Source organism: Rhea pennata, unplaced genomic scaffold (genome assembly GCF_028389875.1).
Source record: "Rhea pennata isolate bPtePen1 unplaced genomic scaffold, bPtePen1.pri scaffold_32, whole genome shotgun sequence".
NCBI classification, from domain to species: Eukaryota; Metazoa; Chordata; class Aves; order Rheiformes; family Rheidae; genus Rhea; species Rhea pennata.
In genome coordinates, this window is record NW_026907679.1 from 2,455,685 (window position 1) to 2,472,851 (window position 17,167).

General features: G+C 57.7%; 1 protein-coding gene across 1 annotated transcript in view; it reads left to right on the top strand.

Annotated features, from left to right (window-relative positions):
* Positions 1-17,167, top strand: part of LOC134154548 (adenylate cyclase type 10-like) — a 50,889-nt gene that overhangs the window by 2,151 nt on the left and 31,571 nt on the right. The window contains exons 2-16 of the mRNA XM_062601222.1: positions 716-810; positions 1,027-1,100; positions 1,970-2,090; positions 2,321-2,407; positions 3,618-3,798; positions 4,250-4,359; positions 4,921-5,049; positions 5,257-5,294; positions 5,807-5,954; positions 6,147-6,262; positions 6,351-6,488; positions 7,206-7,320; positions 7,792-7,929; positions 8,513-8,689; positions 17,000-17,135. Of these exons, the coding sequence (XP_062457206.1) occupies positions 716-810; positions 1,027-1,100; positions 1,970-2,090; positions 2,321-2,407; positions 3,618-3,798; positions 4,250-4,359; positions 4,921-5,049; positions 5,257-5,294; positions 5,807-5,954; positions 6,147-6,262; positions 6,351-6,488; positions 7,206-7,320; positions 7,792-7,929; positions 8,513-8,689; positions 17,000-17,135 (1,803 nt within the window). The remainder of the gene's footprint in view (positions 1-715; positions 811-1,026; positions 1,101-1,969; positions 2,091-2,320; positions 2,408-3,617; positions 3,799-4,249; positions 4,360-4,920; positions 5,050-5,256; positions 5,295-5,806; positions 5,955-6,146; positions 6,263-6,350; positions 6,489-7,205; positions 7,321-7,791; positions 7,930-8,512; positions 8,690-16,999; positions 17,136-17,167) is intronic.

Here is a 17,167-nt window from a genome sequence, read left to right on the forward strand (position 1 = left end):
GCTGGGGCAGGTGTGAGAGCAGTGCAGCCAGAGCGGGAGGCTGGACGGGGTGGGGAGCTGCAGCCAGAGCAAAGACTGATGCTCCCCTCTGGCTCAGGTGCCAGTGTAGCTGCCAGGACTGCTGCGTGCCAGTGCTGACGCTGCCCCTGCCATCCCAGGGCACCCTGGGCAGAAGTCCCTGCCGCCAGGGTCACTGCTGGCCTCACAGTGGGGATCACTCACCCGAGATGCCGGCGGTGGGAGGAGCTGGAGCTGCTCCAGCAGCCATGCAGAGCCTGGGCGTGCAGGGATCCCCTGCGGGGAGACTCGTCATGCAGGGGAGACCCTGGGGGATGCCCTGAGCCTGCAGACTGCCATGGGCACGGCCCCATCCTCTCGCTGGGTACAAATCCACTGCCAACAATCCCTAGGAGGGCGGCTGCCCGCGCATCCCCCGGGCACCCCAGGAGCGGGACAGGACTCCCCAGGGCAGCAGCTCTTCCCAGTCGTCCTCCAAGGGCTGCAGGGCCCAGGCGTCGTGGAGCCTGTGAGGGGCCCCGCGGGGCTGGGCTGGGCCGAGGCTGGGCAGCACGTCCTGCTCTGCGCGGGGCACCTGTCTGCCCGCACCCTGGCACTGGGGTACCCGGGGCGGTGGCGCAGAGGCCGAGCTCGGTGTGCTCGTCTCTGCTGCCTGCGCTCAGTGTCTCCAGGCCTCCTGGCTCTCTGGCTTTTGCAGGGGCCAAGTTTTCCATCTGCAGCTGGTCGGAGCTGTCGAGAGAGGATGAGGAAGCCCTGGAGTTCATCCAGGCCTTTGTGAGCGGCACACAGAAGGTAGCTGCAGCCACGTCCGGCCGGGCCGGGCCTGAGTCTCCCTGCGGGTCGCGCCGGCTCTGCTGCCTGCTGCCAGGCTGCGGGGGGGATGCTGGCTGTGCAGAGCTGCTCCCGGCGAGGGGACACGCGCACCGCTGCAGCCCCCTCACTTCTCTGCTCCTGCTGGTCTTTCCCCCACCCTTCACGCTCACTCCGTCTCTCTTCCCTGTGCGTCAGGAAGAGGTGCAGAAGCTCAAGTTCCTGGAGTACATCTGCACCCTCTGCAAAGGCAGCAGCTCCAAGGCCTTGTCGTGGGGCCTGGATGTTTTCTGCTGCACATACGACCTGGCCGAGCATATCAAGGTGAGGGCACATGCAGCAGCTGTGAGTACGGGCTCAAGGGCAGCTGGGCACAAGCGCAGCTCTTTGGAGAGGACTTGGGCACTGGGAGGACTGGGGCAAGCAAGCACTGGCAAAGAGCTGCTGCTGACAGGTGCCCGGGTGGCCTTGAGAAGCCCTGCGAGCTGAGACCTCAAAGTGGGGGTCATTGTGGGCTGCAGTGCAGGGATGGGGGCCTCAGGCCTCTGCTAGCCTCACAGAGTGCTGCTGGGAGTGCTGGCGCTGGGTGGTGGCACTTTCAACGTGGCATGCTGGTTGTGCTCTCCAGGTGCTGCTGGAGGAGGAGCCGATGGAGCAGCTGGGCACAGCAGTGCGCCAGCAAGCCATGCTTGCTCTCATGGCGATGAGGTACGTACGTCAGCCCCTGGTTTGGCCCAGACCTCTCCAGAGCATGGTCCTGATGGCACCGTGCCTGCCTGGGAGGTGTCCCCCCATCGTGGAGGGAGGCTGGTGGTTCTGTCCGCTGGGCCTCTGCTCTCCCTGGCCCCAGGTTTGTCATCAGGGCAGATGGGAGGGCACAGGGCTACCTGCAGCTGCCCAGGGCACCTTGGCCTTCACCAGAGAAGGGGAGGCAGATGGTTGAGGAGGCATGAGGCCTACCAACCAGGACTGTCCTCTGTCCCAGGAGCAGTGTCATGGAAGGAAGGAGTACCCCCCCCAACACACGCAGGGCTGCCCCAGCCCGAGGACTCCTGCCCCGGAGGTCCACATCCGCCTTGCCAGGGCATCAAGGCAGTGCTGCCAGCGCCAGTGTTGAGCAAGCGCCTCTCTCTCTTTGCAGTGCCGTGGAGCTGGTTCTGGAGGGCAAAAAGAGCATCCTACTGCGCACTTGCTTCAGGAATGTCTTCCTGCTTCCAGCAATAGAAGACATGAAGAACCTGGACACCTGCCTCTATTCCAAGGTATGCACTGGGCGAGCGATGGGGAGCCTGTCAGCCCCTCTGCTCTTGCCCCTGCCCGGCCTGTGCCGAGAGACGACTGTAGGATCACAAGCAGGGCCCGATCTCAGCTTTGCTTTCCCACCTTCCTCCCTTCTACCCCTTCCTCTGGGTGTGGCCATGGGCAAAGCCCAGAGGCTGGTGTGTGCCAGGGAGGGGTGAAAGAGTGTCACAACCCTCTGTGCTCCTTGCAGACCCTGGACAGCATGGATAACATGCTGGAGGTGCTGGTGCTCAACTCTGCCACTTCCGGCCTCCTGGAGCTGCAGAATATCTTGCAGGTATGGTATTTGCAAAGAGTGGGCTTCACAGGGACTGTTCCTCAGCTCAGGGGGAAGCGATACCCTCAAGTGGCCATTTCCTATCTCAGTGCCGTGTGGAGGCTGCAGAGTGCAGGGAGGGAGCCCACCTCCCTTAGGTGACTGGGAGGTGCCTGTGCAGTGATCCTGGGGTGCACTGGCTGCAGCCCAAGTCCCTTCTCCTTCCAGAGATTCCTCCGAGGTCATGAGAAAGCCTTGCCCGCTGCACTCCAGGGCCAACTCTGCCCTCAAAGCCTTTCTTGCCCCAAAGATGTGGAGGGAGGAATTGCATCCTTTTTCTCTCAGCACCACACAGACGGCAGCTACTGCTGCGATCCCCCTGCCTGCCCCCCGTCCCTTGTCCTTTGCTCTCCAGATCTGAATGGGGCAGGGCCCTGCTAGGACTCGCCCCTCCTGCAAGGGGAGCCCAGCTGAGAAGGTTGGTTCTTTTGCCAGGCCAGGAGGCCATAGCCCAACCTCCCCAAGCAGACCGCCAGGGAATGTCCTGCACGCAGGGCGATGTTCTGGACGGGGTGTGTGGAAAGGGTGCCTGTGCAAGGGGTGTGCGGTTACCTGCCTTCCTGAACTGTATCAGTGCAGCCAGGGGCTGAGGAGAGCTGCTTCTGCTGGAGCAGGTGTCAGCTCCCCAGGCAGACCAGTAGCCTTTGTCCTCCCAGCTCCTGTTGCCCTTCACCAACTCGGAGAGAGCAGCTGTGCGTGAGAGGGCCGTGGGGAGGATTGGGAGGCTGAGCAATGTGCTGTCCAACTATTCCTCGCTGGAGGTAAGGAGGCAGGCGCCTCCCAGCCACCCCTTTGCCCCTTGCCTGCAGACCAGAGCAGCCTTCAGCTCCGGGGTGCCTCTGAGGGAAGCCTGGCCAGAGGTCAAAGCGCTCAGCAAGGCCCTGCCCTGAGGCAAAAGCTCTTTGTTCCTCTTGCCATGAGCTTCTCTCTGCAGGCGTTTTTTTCTGAGGCCCCAGCTGTGCCCCAGCTCTGTGCGGGGCAGGAGTGTGCAGGGAGCACGATGTGAGGCGAGGTGTGGCAGTGCTGCCTTGCTGCTTTGGGAGGCCAGGCCTGCAGGGCCCTCCGGAGCTTTGACTCACCTGGCATGCATGCCTGGGCAGACTCTTGGCTTCAGGGCTTTGGTGGCGACTGCCTGCCATCAGTCCTTCTAGCTGTACCGCCCGTTCCGCAGGTCTGGCACCTCTTTGGAGGAGTTGAGGAGAGCCCCACTGGCTACAGAAGGGTCTCTGTGGCCATACTGGGACAGCTGGTGGGGCGTCTCATACTTTGCTGTGCCTATGAGGATGCAGAGACCAGCCGTGGGGCTTTGGACGCTCTTCATTGCCTCTTCAGATTTGTGGTGCAACGAAAACGTAAGAGAAGCTGTGGTGGGCTGCATGCTTGTGGAGCTGGAGAGCCTGGCAGGGCCAGGGAGGGCATCAGCCTGCCTCGGCCACTCTGCTCCGTGAGACACAGGAGCAGTAAAGAGGGCTGATGGAGCAGTAGAGCAGCAGGATGTTAGTGCCTGTGCTGGACTGCCCTGCTGTGGAAAATGCTCAGCAACCCCTGCTCGCACTAGGGATCCTGAGGTGCTTCACACCACAAAGTCCCATTGAACCCTGCCAGGCCTTTGGTAGCCTTCAGAGCAGTTGCCCCTTCTGTCCCCTGCAAGGGGCCCCCAGCCTCCCGGGGAATCCTGCTCCCCAGACGTTACTGGCATGCTCTTCTCCTCTGCCAGGCTGCTTTCTCCCTGAGGCCATCAGTCTGCCCCCTCCAAGGCTCCTCCACTCCTCCTGACTGCTCTCTTTTTCCGTTCCTGCTCAGGCAGCGAGCCGTTGCAGGATAATCAAGGGCATGCGGAGAACCCAAAGGAGTGGGAAGCTGACGACGAGCTCTGCGTGTCATGGACCAGCAAGCTCAGTGTCATCATGCATGTGAGGAGCACCTCCTGTGCTGGGACTCTTGGCCATGGGGTCATCATGGGACTTGGATGAGCAGAGGGCTGCCTAATGAGCAGGGCTGAGGGGGTATCGCGGTTCATGCAGAGTGGGCAGAGGGCGTGGTGGAGAGGGAAGCAGCTCTCAGTGGCACCTTGTGTAAGGCTGCACTCTGGTAGCAGCCCAGCTCTCCCCCGGTGCCACTTCCACTGTGACGGAGTGGGGAGTGGGCAGGGGCTTCACTCCAAGAGTCCCAGCAGCAGCTGCAGCCTTGAGGGCCACCGTCAAGCTGTGCTTGCCTGCAGAGCCAGTGCACTGTGACCCTGACCGCGACCATCCTCCCTTGCCCTGATGGCCCTGTGGCCATGCGCCCCACGGTGCCCGTGCACAACCCAACAGCCGCCCCTGGCTCTGCTGGGACCACAGAACCAGCATTACCCCGCCCCCCTCTCCCGAGCCACGTCCACTGCTCAGCTAAACACCATTAATGTGGCACAGAGCATGACATTTCTTCCCTCACCTCCATTCTCCCATAAGCTGTTTGTGAAAAACCTTCAGCCCTCCGAGGGCATAGACGTCATTGTCACAGCCATCGAGGGCATGAGGAACTGCAGCAACTACGGCACGGTGGTGGCTACTCACATGCTTAACATGTTTGTGGTGGGTGCTGTTTCTTCACTGGAAGATGTAAGCAGGCTGCAGGTGGTGTGTGGGGGGCAGGAGCCCTCTGGGACGTGGTCTTACCTCGCCAGAGCCAGGGGTCTGGGGCACCCAAGAGCCTTGGAAGGCAGCAAGGAGCACTGGGAGCCATGGAGAAGGAAGGGGATGTCAGTGGGAAGTGGGGTAATGGCTGCTCTCTGGTAGCAGCCCCACTCTCACCCATGGGTCTTCCAGGTGCCACGGATCATGAGGTGTCTCTACAGGAGCCTGAGGTACGTCAGGGAGCTGTCGGCCCGGGTCACCCTGAACAACATCCTTTGCCAGCTGTGCTGCTCGAACCCTGACTAGGTGACCGTGAGCTTGCTCTACTGCTCCCCGCTCTGCAACAGGTATGGGGCCCGTCAGGCTCGAGGGCTCATTGCAGATGGGGAGAAGGGCCCAAAGGGGGGCAGACCCAAGGAGACTCCCAGGACACGCCTGCGGGGCAGGGTCCTCTGTCTGTCCCACCACTGCCCAGTCCCCATGCATCAGGTAGCTCTGCAGAAGGCAAAGCTGAGCAAGGGAGCCTGCTTTCAGCAGGCAGCGGCCATGCTCCCTGCCTTCCCCACAAGGCACTTCAGCCTGGTCCTGTCCAGCCTGTATGGGCAGGCCCCCTTTAGGGCTCCCAGTGAGGAGGGGGTGGGCAGGGTCAGGGCTGCTGGATGTCCAGGGAGCTCCAGGGCATGCCCAGGCTCTGGCGCTGTGGCCGAGGAAGTGCCACTGACAGAGCGCTCTGGGCCTGCAGCATCGCCACAACCATGTGGAAGGTGCTGCTGGATAAGCCCGCAGTTGCAAAAGACGTGCTGCAGGAGCTGCTGAGCTTGCTGGAGCAACGGGCACTGCGCAAGCAGTCCACCTCCGAGAGGGACAACAGCTGCATCCTTCCCCTGGCTGTGAGTTACGGGACGAGGCCTCGTTGGTCCCCCCGGCTGTCGCCTGGCTCTGTGGGCCCCCTCTGCCCTGCCTGTCTGCCCCCAGGCAGCGCTCAGGAGTGAGAGGTGTCCCTGGGTGTTTTCCACAGGCAACGAGAGCACTGCACGTGATCATCCAGGAGCCCACAGGTGTTGAAGGCCTTCTTCCCCCAGCTCTTCCTGGCGCTGCTCTTTCAGATGGTCTTCACAGCAGAGTTCACCCGCCAGGAAGCAAACATCTTCCTGAGGGAATGCCAGCGGGATGGGTCCCCTACCCCCAGCCACGTCAGGTGCTCAATCCCACTCCTCCTGTCTCGGCCTTGGAGTCGGAGGCAGGGCCAGGCTGCCAGTGTTACCTGGGCTTTGTTTTGCATGCAGGAGTGCCATGGAGGCCATGAAGGGTCTCTTCCACTGCGCTGGCTATCAGCACGTAGCCCTGGCTGTGGAGAAGAATGGCGGCTGGGAGCTGTTTCTGCATGCAGAGACATCTCAGAAGGGAGTGTCTGTGCTGGCCAGGTAGAGCCCTTTACGCCCTGCTCTCCCACAGCACCTCTTCCGTGGATTTGGGGTGCCCCACACAATATCCATTCTTGTGGGTGGGGGGGTGGGGGCGAGCTCTGCAAGAAAGGGGCTGCAGCCTCCCCCACTTGTCGCAAGGGCTCACACAGCAAAATGGCCATGGGAGCTCCCTGACCCACTACTGCCCAGCTTTGAGAGCTGTTGGGGGAGTAGTTGGTGTTAGGAGTAGTACAAGAATGTTCCTCGCAGGAGGGGTGTACTCCCAAAGCTCTGGAGTGCCCTCCGGTGGGGCCTGGGCTCCCATCACAGAGAGGATTGGGGACGGTCTGGCTGCAGTGGCAGCCAAAGCAGAGCCCCAGGAAAGGTGCAAGCTGAGCAGAAGGACCTGGGAAGGCCCCCGGGGCAGAGGAATGCCAAGGGGTGAGGACACGGCAAGTGTGGGAAGGCCATGACTTGCAGGTAGGAAGGGTGTTTCTCCAGTCTCCCACCCAGAGGAACATAATGGTGACTGAGCCTGGCTTTCTGATGGCAAGGTGTGGTGGGGAAAGAGTGGCCCTGCAGGAGCACATGCTGCTGGCTGCCGTGGCTGCGTGCCAAGCACTGCCTTGAGCTGCCTTCACTGTGCTGGGGGGAAGTGGCTGAGGGGGTCAAGCAGGCCCAGAGCAGGTTTGCCTGCTCAGCTGAGGACCAACAGTGCCTTCTTCCTTCTGCCAGAGCCATGAGGAGAGCTCCGAGACACCTGTGTCGCTGGATCTTCCACCAGCTGGCAAGGCTGCTGAGCGGGGAGGACCAGTTTCGCCAGAGGCCTGCCATGGCTTTCTTTGTGGAGGTGAGCCTCATGGCAAGCGGTGCCTCTCTGGAGGTGCCGCTGAATGCTCTCTGCTCGCATTGTGCGCGTGCCTGGTGGGTGACGTTGGTGAATGGAGCTGGGGAAACGCACGCGCTCTTGTTAGCAGCCCTGGCCTTGGCTCATTTCTGCTGGGCGACCACTCACAAGCACTTGCCTTTTGGGCCTCCTTTGCGGCAGCTCTCTGGGTTCAAGTGCTCCTCCAAGGGCTGAGGACAAGAGGCTGCAGAGGGCTCCGAGGCCGTGGGGCGGAGGTGAGCAGTGCGTGCAGTGTGCTGAGAGACCCAGGGCTGGGAGCAGGGCCTGCGGGTGTCTCCATAGTGGCCCCTGGCCATGGCGTGAGCCGTGTCAGGGGCTGGTGCCCTTGGCCTGAATGGTGGGTGGGATGCAGGGCTGCACGCTGCAGGCAGTGCTGGTGGCTCTGCCAGTCCGTCAGTGCTGTGTGCATTTCAGCTGCTGGACGGCCTTGACCTTGCTGAGATGGACGATGCCGCGCTGCCGCTCCTCTGGCGCTACACGCAGACTGAGGGCCTGGAGCTGCGCAGACTGGCATTCAGAGGCCTCCTGAGCCTGCTGAAGAGGCCCGAGATGGTGAGCAGGGGGGCAGCTGGGTGAAGGCATGGTGGCAGGCTGGGGCTTGGCAGGTGGTGTTGGGTCACAGAGTGGCCTGGCCTTTTCTGGCACTCAGGAGGTATGCTAGCTGCTCCCACATCCCCGCTGCCCTCTTGATGTGCCCCAAGTCTTTCATGGCAGCCCCTGGGCTGTGCTGCACAGGCAGAAAGGCACCAATGGCCCTCGGGAAGAGCTCCGCTGTGCCAGGCGGAGATCCCGGCCCAGCAGCAACAAGCCCCTTCCAAACGGCCTCCATTGTGAGAACGCTGCGGCCAGAGCCCTGCTGGGAGAGGGACGATGAGGCAGATCACAGAGTTGGGCTAATGCAGTCGGCTGCTGCTGGTCCTGGAGGCAGGAGCCTTGCTCCCTAGAGAATCCCTAGTGTGCTCGGAGGCCCCTTGGAGATCTCTGCCCTGCACTGCAGCCTCTGTGCCCCAGCCGTGGCTGTGTGCAGAGCCCTGGCCCTGGCCCCTGAGTCCTGATGGGAAATGAGCCCCCAGAGCACTTGTGGCCAGGGGGCTCTGGCCTTGCTTCACAAAAGGAAGTTGTGTCTTTGCCACAGGCAAGGAAAATGCAGAGCCTGCTCCTAGACATGGTGGAGTGGCTGCAGGATGCCCGCAGGGATGTGCGTGCGGGAAGCTTGCTGTTGCTGAGAAACATCCTCAGCTACCTGGACCAGAAGGGCTCCAACCCCATCGCTCTGCAGCTGGCGGAGAGGCTTCTGCCACGCTTTGATGACGTAAGGCTGGTGGGAGAGCCAGGGGCTCTCTGGCATGTGGGTGGGTCTGTATACGTGGCTCTGGATGCTGTGTATCCTTCTGCACGTGTGCCCACTGGCCAGTGTATTGGCACCTCCTGCCACAGTTGTGCTGCCTCTGCAGCGGCTTGTCCCCAGCTCTGAGCCCTGGCCAGGGAGGGGGACAGTTGTGCCTGCAGAAGACGAGGCCTTGCAAAGGTAAACCTTCTTCTCATGCCTGGCTCCTGCAGTCGTTGCTGAGGCCTCCCCTGCTCTCCTTCCTTCCTCACAGAGCGACAGCACAGTGCGAGAGCTCTCCATGCTGCTCTTCAAGGACCTGATGGAGATTGTGGTGGGGAAGAACAAGCAGAGGATGAAGCAGCCCGTGCAGAGGAGCCTGGTCCCACCCTTCCTGCACATGAGCGATCAGAACCAGAGAGCGGCCCAGGTATGGAGCAGTGCTTTGGGGAAGGGATGCTGACATGACCTGGGGGAGGCCTGAGCACCATGGCAGGGGCTGCTGACAAGTGTGCCTTTGAGTGCGTGTGAGCGGGAAGTCCAATTTGCTGAGTGGCCAAGGACAAGGCAGAGGTGCCACTGCCTTCAGCAGGGAGGGGCAGCCCTGGTCTTAAGCCCCTCTGTGGGCTGGGGCATGCTCCAAGTCTGGCCAAGACTGGGGAGTACCTGGTAAGGACAAGGCCAAAGTCCCGGGGCCCTGACCGGACGAAGCCTGCCCCACTGCCCAGTGTGCAGGGCACACAGCTGTGCCCCTCACCCACTGCTGCAGCCCAGAGCCCCAGCCACCTCGGGCTCTGCTCCAGGCCCCTCTGCCCTTGCTGTCCCCCCTGGGATGCTGAAGGAGCCCCTGGCTTGGCTGTCCTTGTCAGAAAGCTTGGGGGGGGGGATCTCAGCATCCCTAGGCCACCGGGGGTCATGAGGAGGAAGGAAGAGGAGGCCGGTCGTGGGAGGAGGGTCAAGCCTGACTCCCCAGGGAAGTCTAGGTGCCAACCCACGGCCTTGCGGTGTCTCCAGGTGCTGAGGGACAGGAGCAGAGCGGAGCAATACTTGCACCAGAGCCTGCCATACTTGGAGAAGCCTGAGGCATCCTTGCGGGAGGCAGCCGTGAGGTTCCTTGGTGACCCACTACCCCAGTCGCATCCCTGACCGTGCAGGTGGGCTGAGAGGAGGTTCTGCAGTGCCTCACAGCATGCCTGCATCCTGCACCCCGGGGACCACGCTGAGGCCAGCCTTGCACAGGGGGAAGAGGATGAGTGGGCAGGCTGGCAAGGCCAGATGGGAGCTGTGCTGCTGGGGTCTTGGTGGGGAGTATGAGGGCTGACAGGAGGTGTTTGCCTAGGGCTCATGGGGCAGCAAATGAAGCAGAGGAAGGAGAAGGTGGAGCAGATCTGCAATGGTGAGTGAGAGCAGGTGTGGCAGGAGGCCCTGGCAGGGAGGAGGAGGGAGCCCAGGAAGGGAGCTCCAGTTGCTGGCCCTGCCATAAGCCAGGCAGGTGTGGTCTGCCTCTTTGGGGGAGAGGAGGTGAGTATTTGTGGGTCACCTGGGGTATTCCTGACCAGCAACTTGCAGCAGGTCCCTTTGTCCCACGTGCTGCCTGCCCAGCCTGGGAAGGGCTGGGTGGGACGGGCCCTGTTTGGGCAGGATATCAGGGAGGTCTGCAAATATGGGAGTCTGTTATGTGCTGTGATCTTTTGTGTCTCAGCCCTCCAGCCCCTGGAAGCTGATGCTGAACCCTCCGTCCGTTGCCTGGTGACACAGACCGTGCTGAACCTGAGAACTGCCCGGGAGCGGTCGCCACCAAGGTTCAGCTTTGGAGCACTGGGTCACTGGCTCCAGAGAGCATGGCAGAGGTGTCACGCTTCTGCCAGGAGGTGACTCTGTTTGAGCAGCACTGCCACAGCTGTGCCAATGCCGTGGGGCTGCACGCCGCAGGCACGCAAGTGTGCTGGAAGGTCTGGGCCATGGCTGGTGTCTCCCGCAGCACAGCACAGCTCGACAGCTCTAAGCGCATCCTGGCCCATTAGTGTTCTACCACTTCCTCCCCTTGCTCTGCTTTCCTCAAAGATAAAGTCCTGTTTCTTCAGCCCATGTGTGTGTAATTTTTTTTGGAGCGAGAGAAAGGCAAGGGGGAAGAGGGCAGTTGCTCTGCTGGACCAGGAAAAACAAGGGCAAGAGGGAGAAGCTCTGTAGCCTCTACAGACACCCGCTGTCCTCAGGCCTTGCATCTGCTGTGCAAGGGCCGGGCTGGGGTTTGCCATGCAGCTCTCTTTCTATCACCACTGCCCACCCTGCGCCGTCCCTGGGAATTGCTTCTTTCCTCTGCTCTCCCTCTTCCGCATGACTATGTGTTTCTATTTTCCCTTGAAAAACCTCAGAAGCCAGGAGCCATCAGCTTTGATTCACTGGGGTGCCCTGCAATCTGGAGCTGCTGGCGCTGGGGCCATGCGTGACCAAGTCCCTTTCAGCAAATTCAGTGCTGCAGAACAGTCCCTTCACTATCAACCAGCCATAGGAGCTGCTCAGGGACACAGAGCAGTTCAGTCCAGCTTCCCCAGCAGCAATCCCACCACGGCCCCTGCACACTGCAGGCTCACACCGGAAGCACCTGGGTGCTGTGGAGCTGTGCACCGGGTTCTCTCTTGGCCGTCCAGCCGCACTGTTAGCTGTTGACCATCCTGTTCCTGGCTGAGGCCATCTGCTCTGTTGTGTACCTGTGGTCTGGCATGGCTCGACCGGAGGGTGAATGAAGCCCGGGAAGGATGGAAGCCAGCAAGACACAGAGCTCTGGTGTGCACTCAGACTCACCACGAGCTGGCCGGTGGACCCAGCAACCCATCCAGCAGCAGGGAGGCCCCCGAGGCCAACAGCCAGGGAGAACCTCGATCATCTTGGTGCAGCTCCTCTGCTGGCACATCACAGCCATCCCCACTGTTTCCTGACCTCCATCTGCCCATATTCTTTTTGCTTTTTCCCCTCCAATTTACCCGCTTTCCTCATTTTCCATTTTGATGTTTCTCCACCTTCCACTTTCTTTTGGTGCTCTTCACCATTTTCCACAGCTTTCTGCACTTCTTGCTTTGCACGATCTCTTTTCTGCCGTGCCTGCATCATCTGTCGCTGCTCTCCCTCCTTTTCTGCCATTTCTACCATTTCTGCTCTCCCCTTTTCCATCTTTTTTCCCCTTTCAACCTTTTTTTGTGTCCTCTTTCTTCCATTCTTTCTCTGGTTAACACTTTTTTTCCTTTTTTTTTGCATTTCCCACAGTTTTCATATAGAGATTTTTGCATTTTCCACATTTATTTCTTTTTTATTTATATTTTTCCAAAGATTTCTGCTGCTGTTGGACACTTTGGGTAATTATTTTTTTGGGGGGGATGTGAATTTTCCTCTATTTCTTGCGTTTTGTCCCATTTGAAGTGTTTTCAGGTTTTCCCTTTTTTTGATTTTCTGCCACTTCTCAGTTTTTCCACTTTTTTTTTTTTTTTTTTTTTTTTTTTTGCATTTTCTGACATCTCTGGCTTAACCATTTTAAGCATTTTTAACCATTTTAAGTGTATTTGGTGTTCCATTTTCTTCATGTTATCCATCCTTTCTGTTTTCTCCATCTTCTTCTGTGATTTCCACCATTTTCCTTTCCTTTTCGGAATTTTCTGCTCTTTAGTCAATCCCTGATGCTTTCAGTTGTTCTTCGAATTTTTCACTTTTTTTTTTTTTTCCTTTTCTGGTGTTTCTGTTTTCTGCCATTTTTACTCCTCTAAGTCCTTCCCAAAATATTCTGCTTTTTTCTGCCTGTTTTCATCAACTCCTACTTTTTCTACCACCTTCTTATTTTTGATTTTTTTCAGCAATTCTGTGCATTTTCTTCCTTGTTTTTTTGGTACATTCTCCCCTGCTTTCCACCATTTATTCTCTTTTCCACTCAGTTCCACTTGGAGTTTGTTTGTGTGTGTGTGTGTGTGTGTTCCTTGTTGCTTTAGGTGTTTTCAAATACTTTGGAGGCCAGGTTTTGGTAGGTTTTGCATTTTCTGCCATTCCTTGTGTATTATGATGTTTTCTGAATTTTTCTGTCATGTGCCAGCATTTTTTGCATTTTGCTTTTTATTTTTTTTTCATTTTTTCATTTTAGCCTTTTTTGCGTTTTCAGTCATTATGCTTTCTGCAGTTTTCCAGGTATGTTTTTTCCATCATTTTCTGCTGTTTTCAACCCTTCTTTTCCCCCGCATTAACCATCTTTCATGCATTTTCCACTGTCTTCACATTCTTTAGCATTTTCTGCTCTTTGATGATCATTCTGCTTTATGATCATTCCTTTTCTTTTTCATGTGCTTTTCACACTTGTATTGCTTTTTTTTCAATTCTGTGTCATTGCATCCACCTTTTTCTGTGTTTTTTTAAAACATTTTCTGATCTTCTGTATGCATGCTCAGCCTTCAGTTGAATATATTGGGGTTTTTTAATCTCTCTTTCTCTTCTACTTCATTTGCTATTGTTTTCTCTCAAGCTCTCTCTACTTTCACTTTTTACATTTTCAACTTTTTGGCATTCTTCTACTGTTTTCTGCTATTTGTGCATTCTCTGTGGGGTTTTTTAGTAGCTTTTATTTTGTGGGAGACATTGTGCTGAAGTTTTTTATTTTTTTTTAATGGGATTTTTGGCATTTATTTTGCAGGTGATTTTGTAGTATTTTTGCATTTTCCACTGCTTTGGGGGTTTCATCCCAATTTCCATCATTTTCCCTGTTTTCTCCCTCTTTATGCATTTTTCCATTGCTTTTGCCTCGTCTTCCAATATTTTCCACCCTTTCCACTGTTCCTTACCGCTTCCTGCCGTTTTCCACAAGTTGCTGAACTCACGGAGGTTACGGCTAAAGTACGTAAAGATGGAAATCCTACCTAAATTTGGGACTGGGAATCTTGCACAATTCATGGAGAGAATACGGTCTTCTCTGGCTGGAGTTGTTCATTCAGGATTGAGAACCGTTGCGAATGCCTGTATCCCCTCTTCTGCTCTAATCTGGTGCAAGTCCTGTTTGTGGAGACCTGGGCGATGGACTCCTACTTGCCTCCGTTTCCTGCAGCTCCCTTCGGCTGTTTTCTGCTGCAGCTGGTGAGGTGTGGTGGTACCACCAGTGGTCTCCTTGGGTGAACATCTCCCCGGTCCTTTGAATTTGGAGAGGACGGTCATTGCTGGCAGCTGGTGGCACGGAGAGTCCTGGGGTAGCGCAGGAGCTCTGCTGTCCCCAGCTCATCCTTTGGGATCAGCTCCACAGAGCAGCATCTCCCTCATGCCTGAAGATCTCAACGTCCCATCAAATGTCTTGGAAATGCGTGTCTTTTCTTTCCTTTCTTCTCCCTTTTTTTTTTGGGGGGGGGGGTGGGGGGAGGGAACCGGCTCACGTTGCCTCCAAGCTTCTTCTAGCAGCAGCCATGCCCACCAAGGGCTGCCAAGATGAAACTGCACTAAACACGCTCATGGTCACTGAGAGGAGGTCTCCGCTGATCTGCTCGTCTTCATCCCACTGCTTACATGCAAAAAAATCCCCTCGTTTAACTGCAATTTTAAATCCGATATTAAAACACTACAATGCAGCAAAGATTTGAGGAAGTTTCCATGACTCACAGTCCTTAGGATTTTGGAAAAGCATCGGTCTAATGTGAGTAAAAATGATTTATTCCCCCTTTTTTTTGTTCCCAGCTGCTTCGAGCTTTCCACCAAAGACCAAACACGCGTCGCAGAACGAGCTTTCCCCCATGCTTAAAAAGCAGCCTCTCGCCTAGAGATTAATGTCGCATTTTAGCATTTCGCTAAATCCCCTCTAGATTAAATTAAAACGCGCTCTCCAAAGGGGAAGCGGCTGCCGAGCCCTGCCGTCAGTGACCGAGAGGACATTTCCCGGATGCGTTGGAAGGATAAAAATGATCTGTTCTCTTTTTGATCGTTGGCAGGCGCCAGTGAGGAGCAGCAAAAGTCAAGATTTCTATGATTTTTTATTTTAAGTTTTCTTGCTAGAGATAAGGTGCCTCTTGGCTGGGAGCACAAGAAGGACCCAGAGCAGCTTCTTGTTCCACAGTTTAAGCAATAGAAACTTGTTGCCGATTCAATATTTTATTTGATCAACCAGATCCAGCCACGATTCTCAGTTCTACCACTGCCCCTTGGGGGACCCAGGCGTCCGGGTGCCCCTTCTCACCCCCCGCTCTCCCCCACACAGAGGGGACCCAGGCGTCCGGGGTTCCCACACTGAACCCCCCCCCCCCGAACCCCACTCCCCCGGGTGAGCGAGGGGCCCAGGCATCCAAGGGGCCCAGGAGTCCAGGCAACACAAGAAGTCCAGGACAACCCAGTTCTCCAAGGGACTCAGGCGTCCGGGAGGGTCCCAGGCATCCGGGCATGCCGCCCCGCCCCTCCCCTGCACTCGTACAGAGGACCCAGGTGTCTGTGGCCAGCAGCGCCACACCCTTCCCCCCTCCCCACACCTCCTCGGACGCTGGCCCCCCCGCGAGGCTTCCAATGATTACTTTATTTTAACATCTTTAATTACAGACAGTAAAGTGGGGGCCAGGCCAGGGGGGCAGCTCCTGAGCCAGCGCCCCCTAGATGGTCCCCCCTTGCCCCTCCCCCCCATTGCTGGGGCGCCCCCCACCCCCACCAGTGCCCCCCCAGCAGGTGGGGAGGGAATAAATACAATCCAGTGTATTAAAAGCCATCGGGGGAGGGGAGACACCCGGGGCGAGGGAGGGTGTCACCCCCAGGGGGTGTTGTGACCTCGAGGGGGTCGTGTCATCTCGGGGGGGGGGTCACATCATGCCCAGCTGCAGCAGGGTTTTGGCGTACATCATGGGTTGATGTTGGGGTGAGGCTGTGGGGGAGAGTGGCATTGGCGCGGAGTGGGGGTAAATACCACCCCCCCCCCCACGGCAAACAACCATCCCTGGGGCAAATAAACACCCAGATCTGCCTGTCCTAGGGGAAGGGGGAGAAATAGGCTGCTGCCCCCCACCCCGAGTGCTGCAGGTTTGGGGGGGGGCCTTCTGGAGGGTTTGGGGGCTACAAAGGGAGTTTTATGGGCCCTCCTGGGGGTGGTTGAGACCCTGGGGTAGGGGGGAGTTGTGAGATCCTGGGGAGGCTCCAGGGGTTTGGAGGGGGGCTCCTGGGAGGGTTTTGTTGTCCCAAAATCAGGGTTCTGTTACCCGGTGTGCAAGCAACCAATAGACACACAGGGTCGAGATATTTGTTTATTTCATTTCTGCGCAGGGATGGGGGCTAGGTGGTAGATCCACAAAGCTAGCACACCTTCTCCCCCTCTCATTCTTCATTTATACACACTTTCCAGGGAGTACTTTATACAAATCTTTCTATTGGTTACAATTTCATTACCTCAGGTAACCGCTCTGCGCTTGCGCTTTCACATTCTGGCCTTAGGCATGCAATCTCTGCAGGAGCTGGCCCCTAGAGCCCAGGGGCTCCCAGCTCGTGCCCTCTGCACACACAGGGAGCTGGGATTCTTGAGTTCATTTACAAAAGAGAAACCAGGAAAAACAGATCAGAAAACAAGCAAGTTGCAGCCGCCAGCTGTAATTTGCCTGGCTAGAGGCCAGCACCCAGCTGTGCATGCCGTGTTCAGCCTCTGCGGGGCTGCGCCCTGTGGGCAAGGGCACCGCCTGCGAGGGTGTCAGCCTCAGCCCCGGCTCACCTTCCCGTGGGGAGCAGTGAGCCTTGGGCTGCCTGTGAGCTGGGGTGCCCAGCGTGAGGGGGTGTCCCTGCGGCGTGGAAGCTTTACACAGCTCTGTCCCGCAGAGCAGGGGGCTGGAGCTGCCTCCTGCCGCGTCTTTCAGCTTTTTCTTCCCCTCTCTGATATGCCCGTCCGCTGTGCTGCTGGTGCAGCCCTGTCCATCTCTTCCCGGCCTCCGCCAGGAGCCCTGTGGCTGGAGGTTTGCTCTGTCCCCCACCTTCTGGAAAAGACCCACTTGTTCTTTACAACAGAGCAACCTAGGACGTGCCCCGCTGCGTGCTGCAGTTGCTAGGGCAGCGATGACGTGCAGAAGCTGTCCCTGATAGCTGGCTCGCTTGTCTGATGACAGCACAGAGGCAATCGACGACGTGTGGCCGATGTCACTGCCGGCTGATTGTGACCTGCCCCTTGGTGGCAGAGGGCCAGCAGCCCCTCCCAAGGCCCCGGGTTATTGCGCAACCCTGCGCGGTGCTGTGCTAGCCTGCTCCCGGTTGGGCACGGTCGTCTTCTCCTGAGGTACCCTGTGTACCCCAAGGGTGCTGACGATGTCTTGTGCCTGGGAGAGAAGGTCCAAGCACTGCTCAGAACTCGGGGAAGTAGCTGCTTACGTCCCCGACCTCATTTTATCTGAGGACTTGAGGCACGAAGCCCGTTGCGTTCAGAATTTTCATGGAGTACTGCTCTTTGCAGACGTCTCAGGTGGGTCCAAGGCTTGTGAAGGGAGGGGGTTG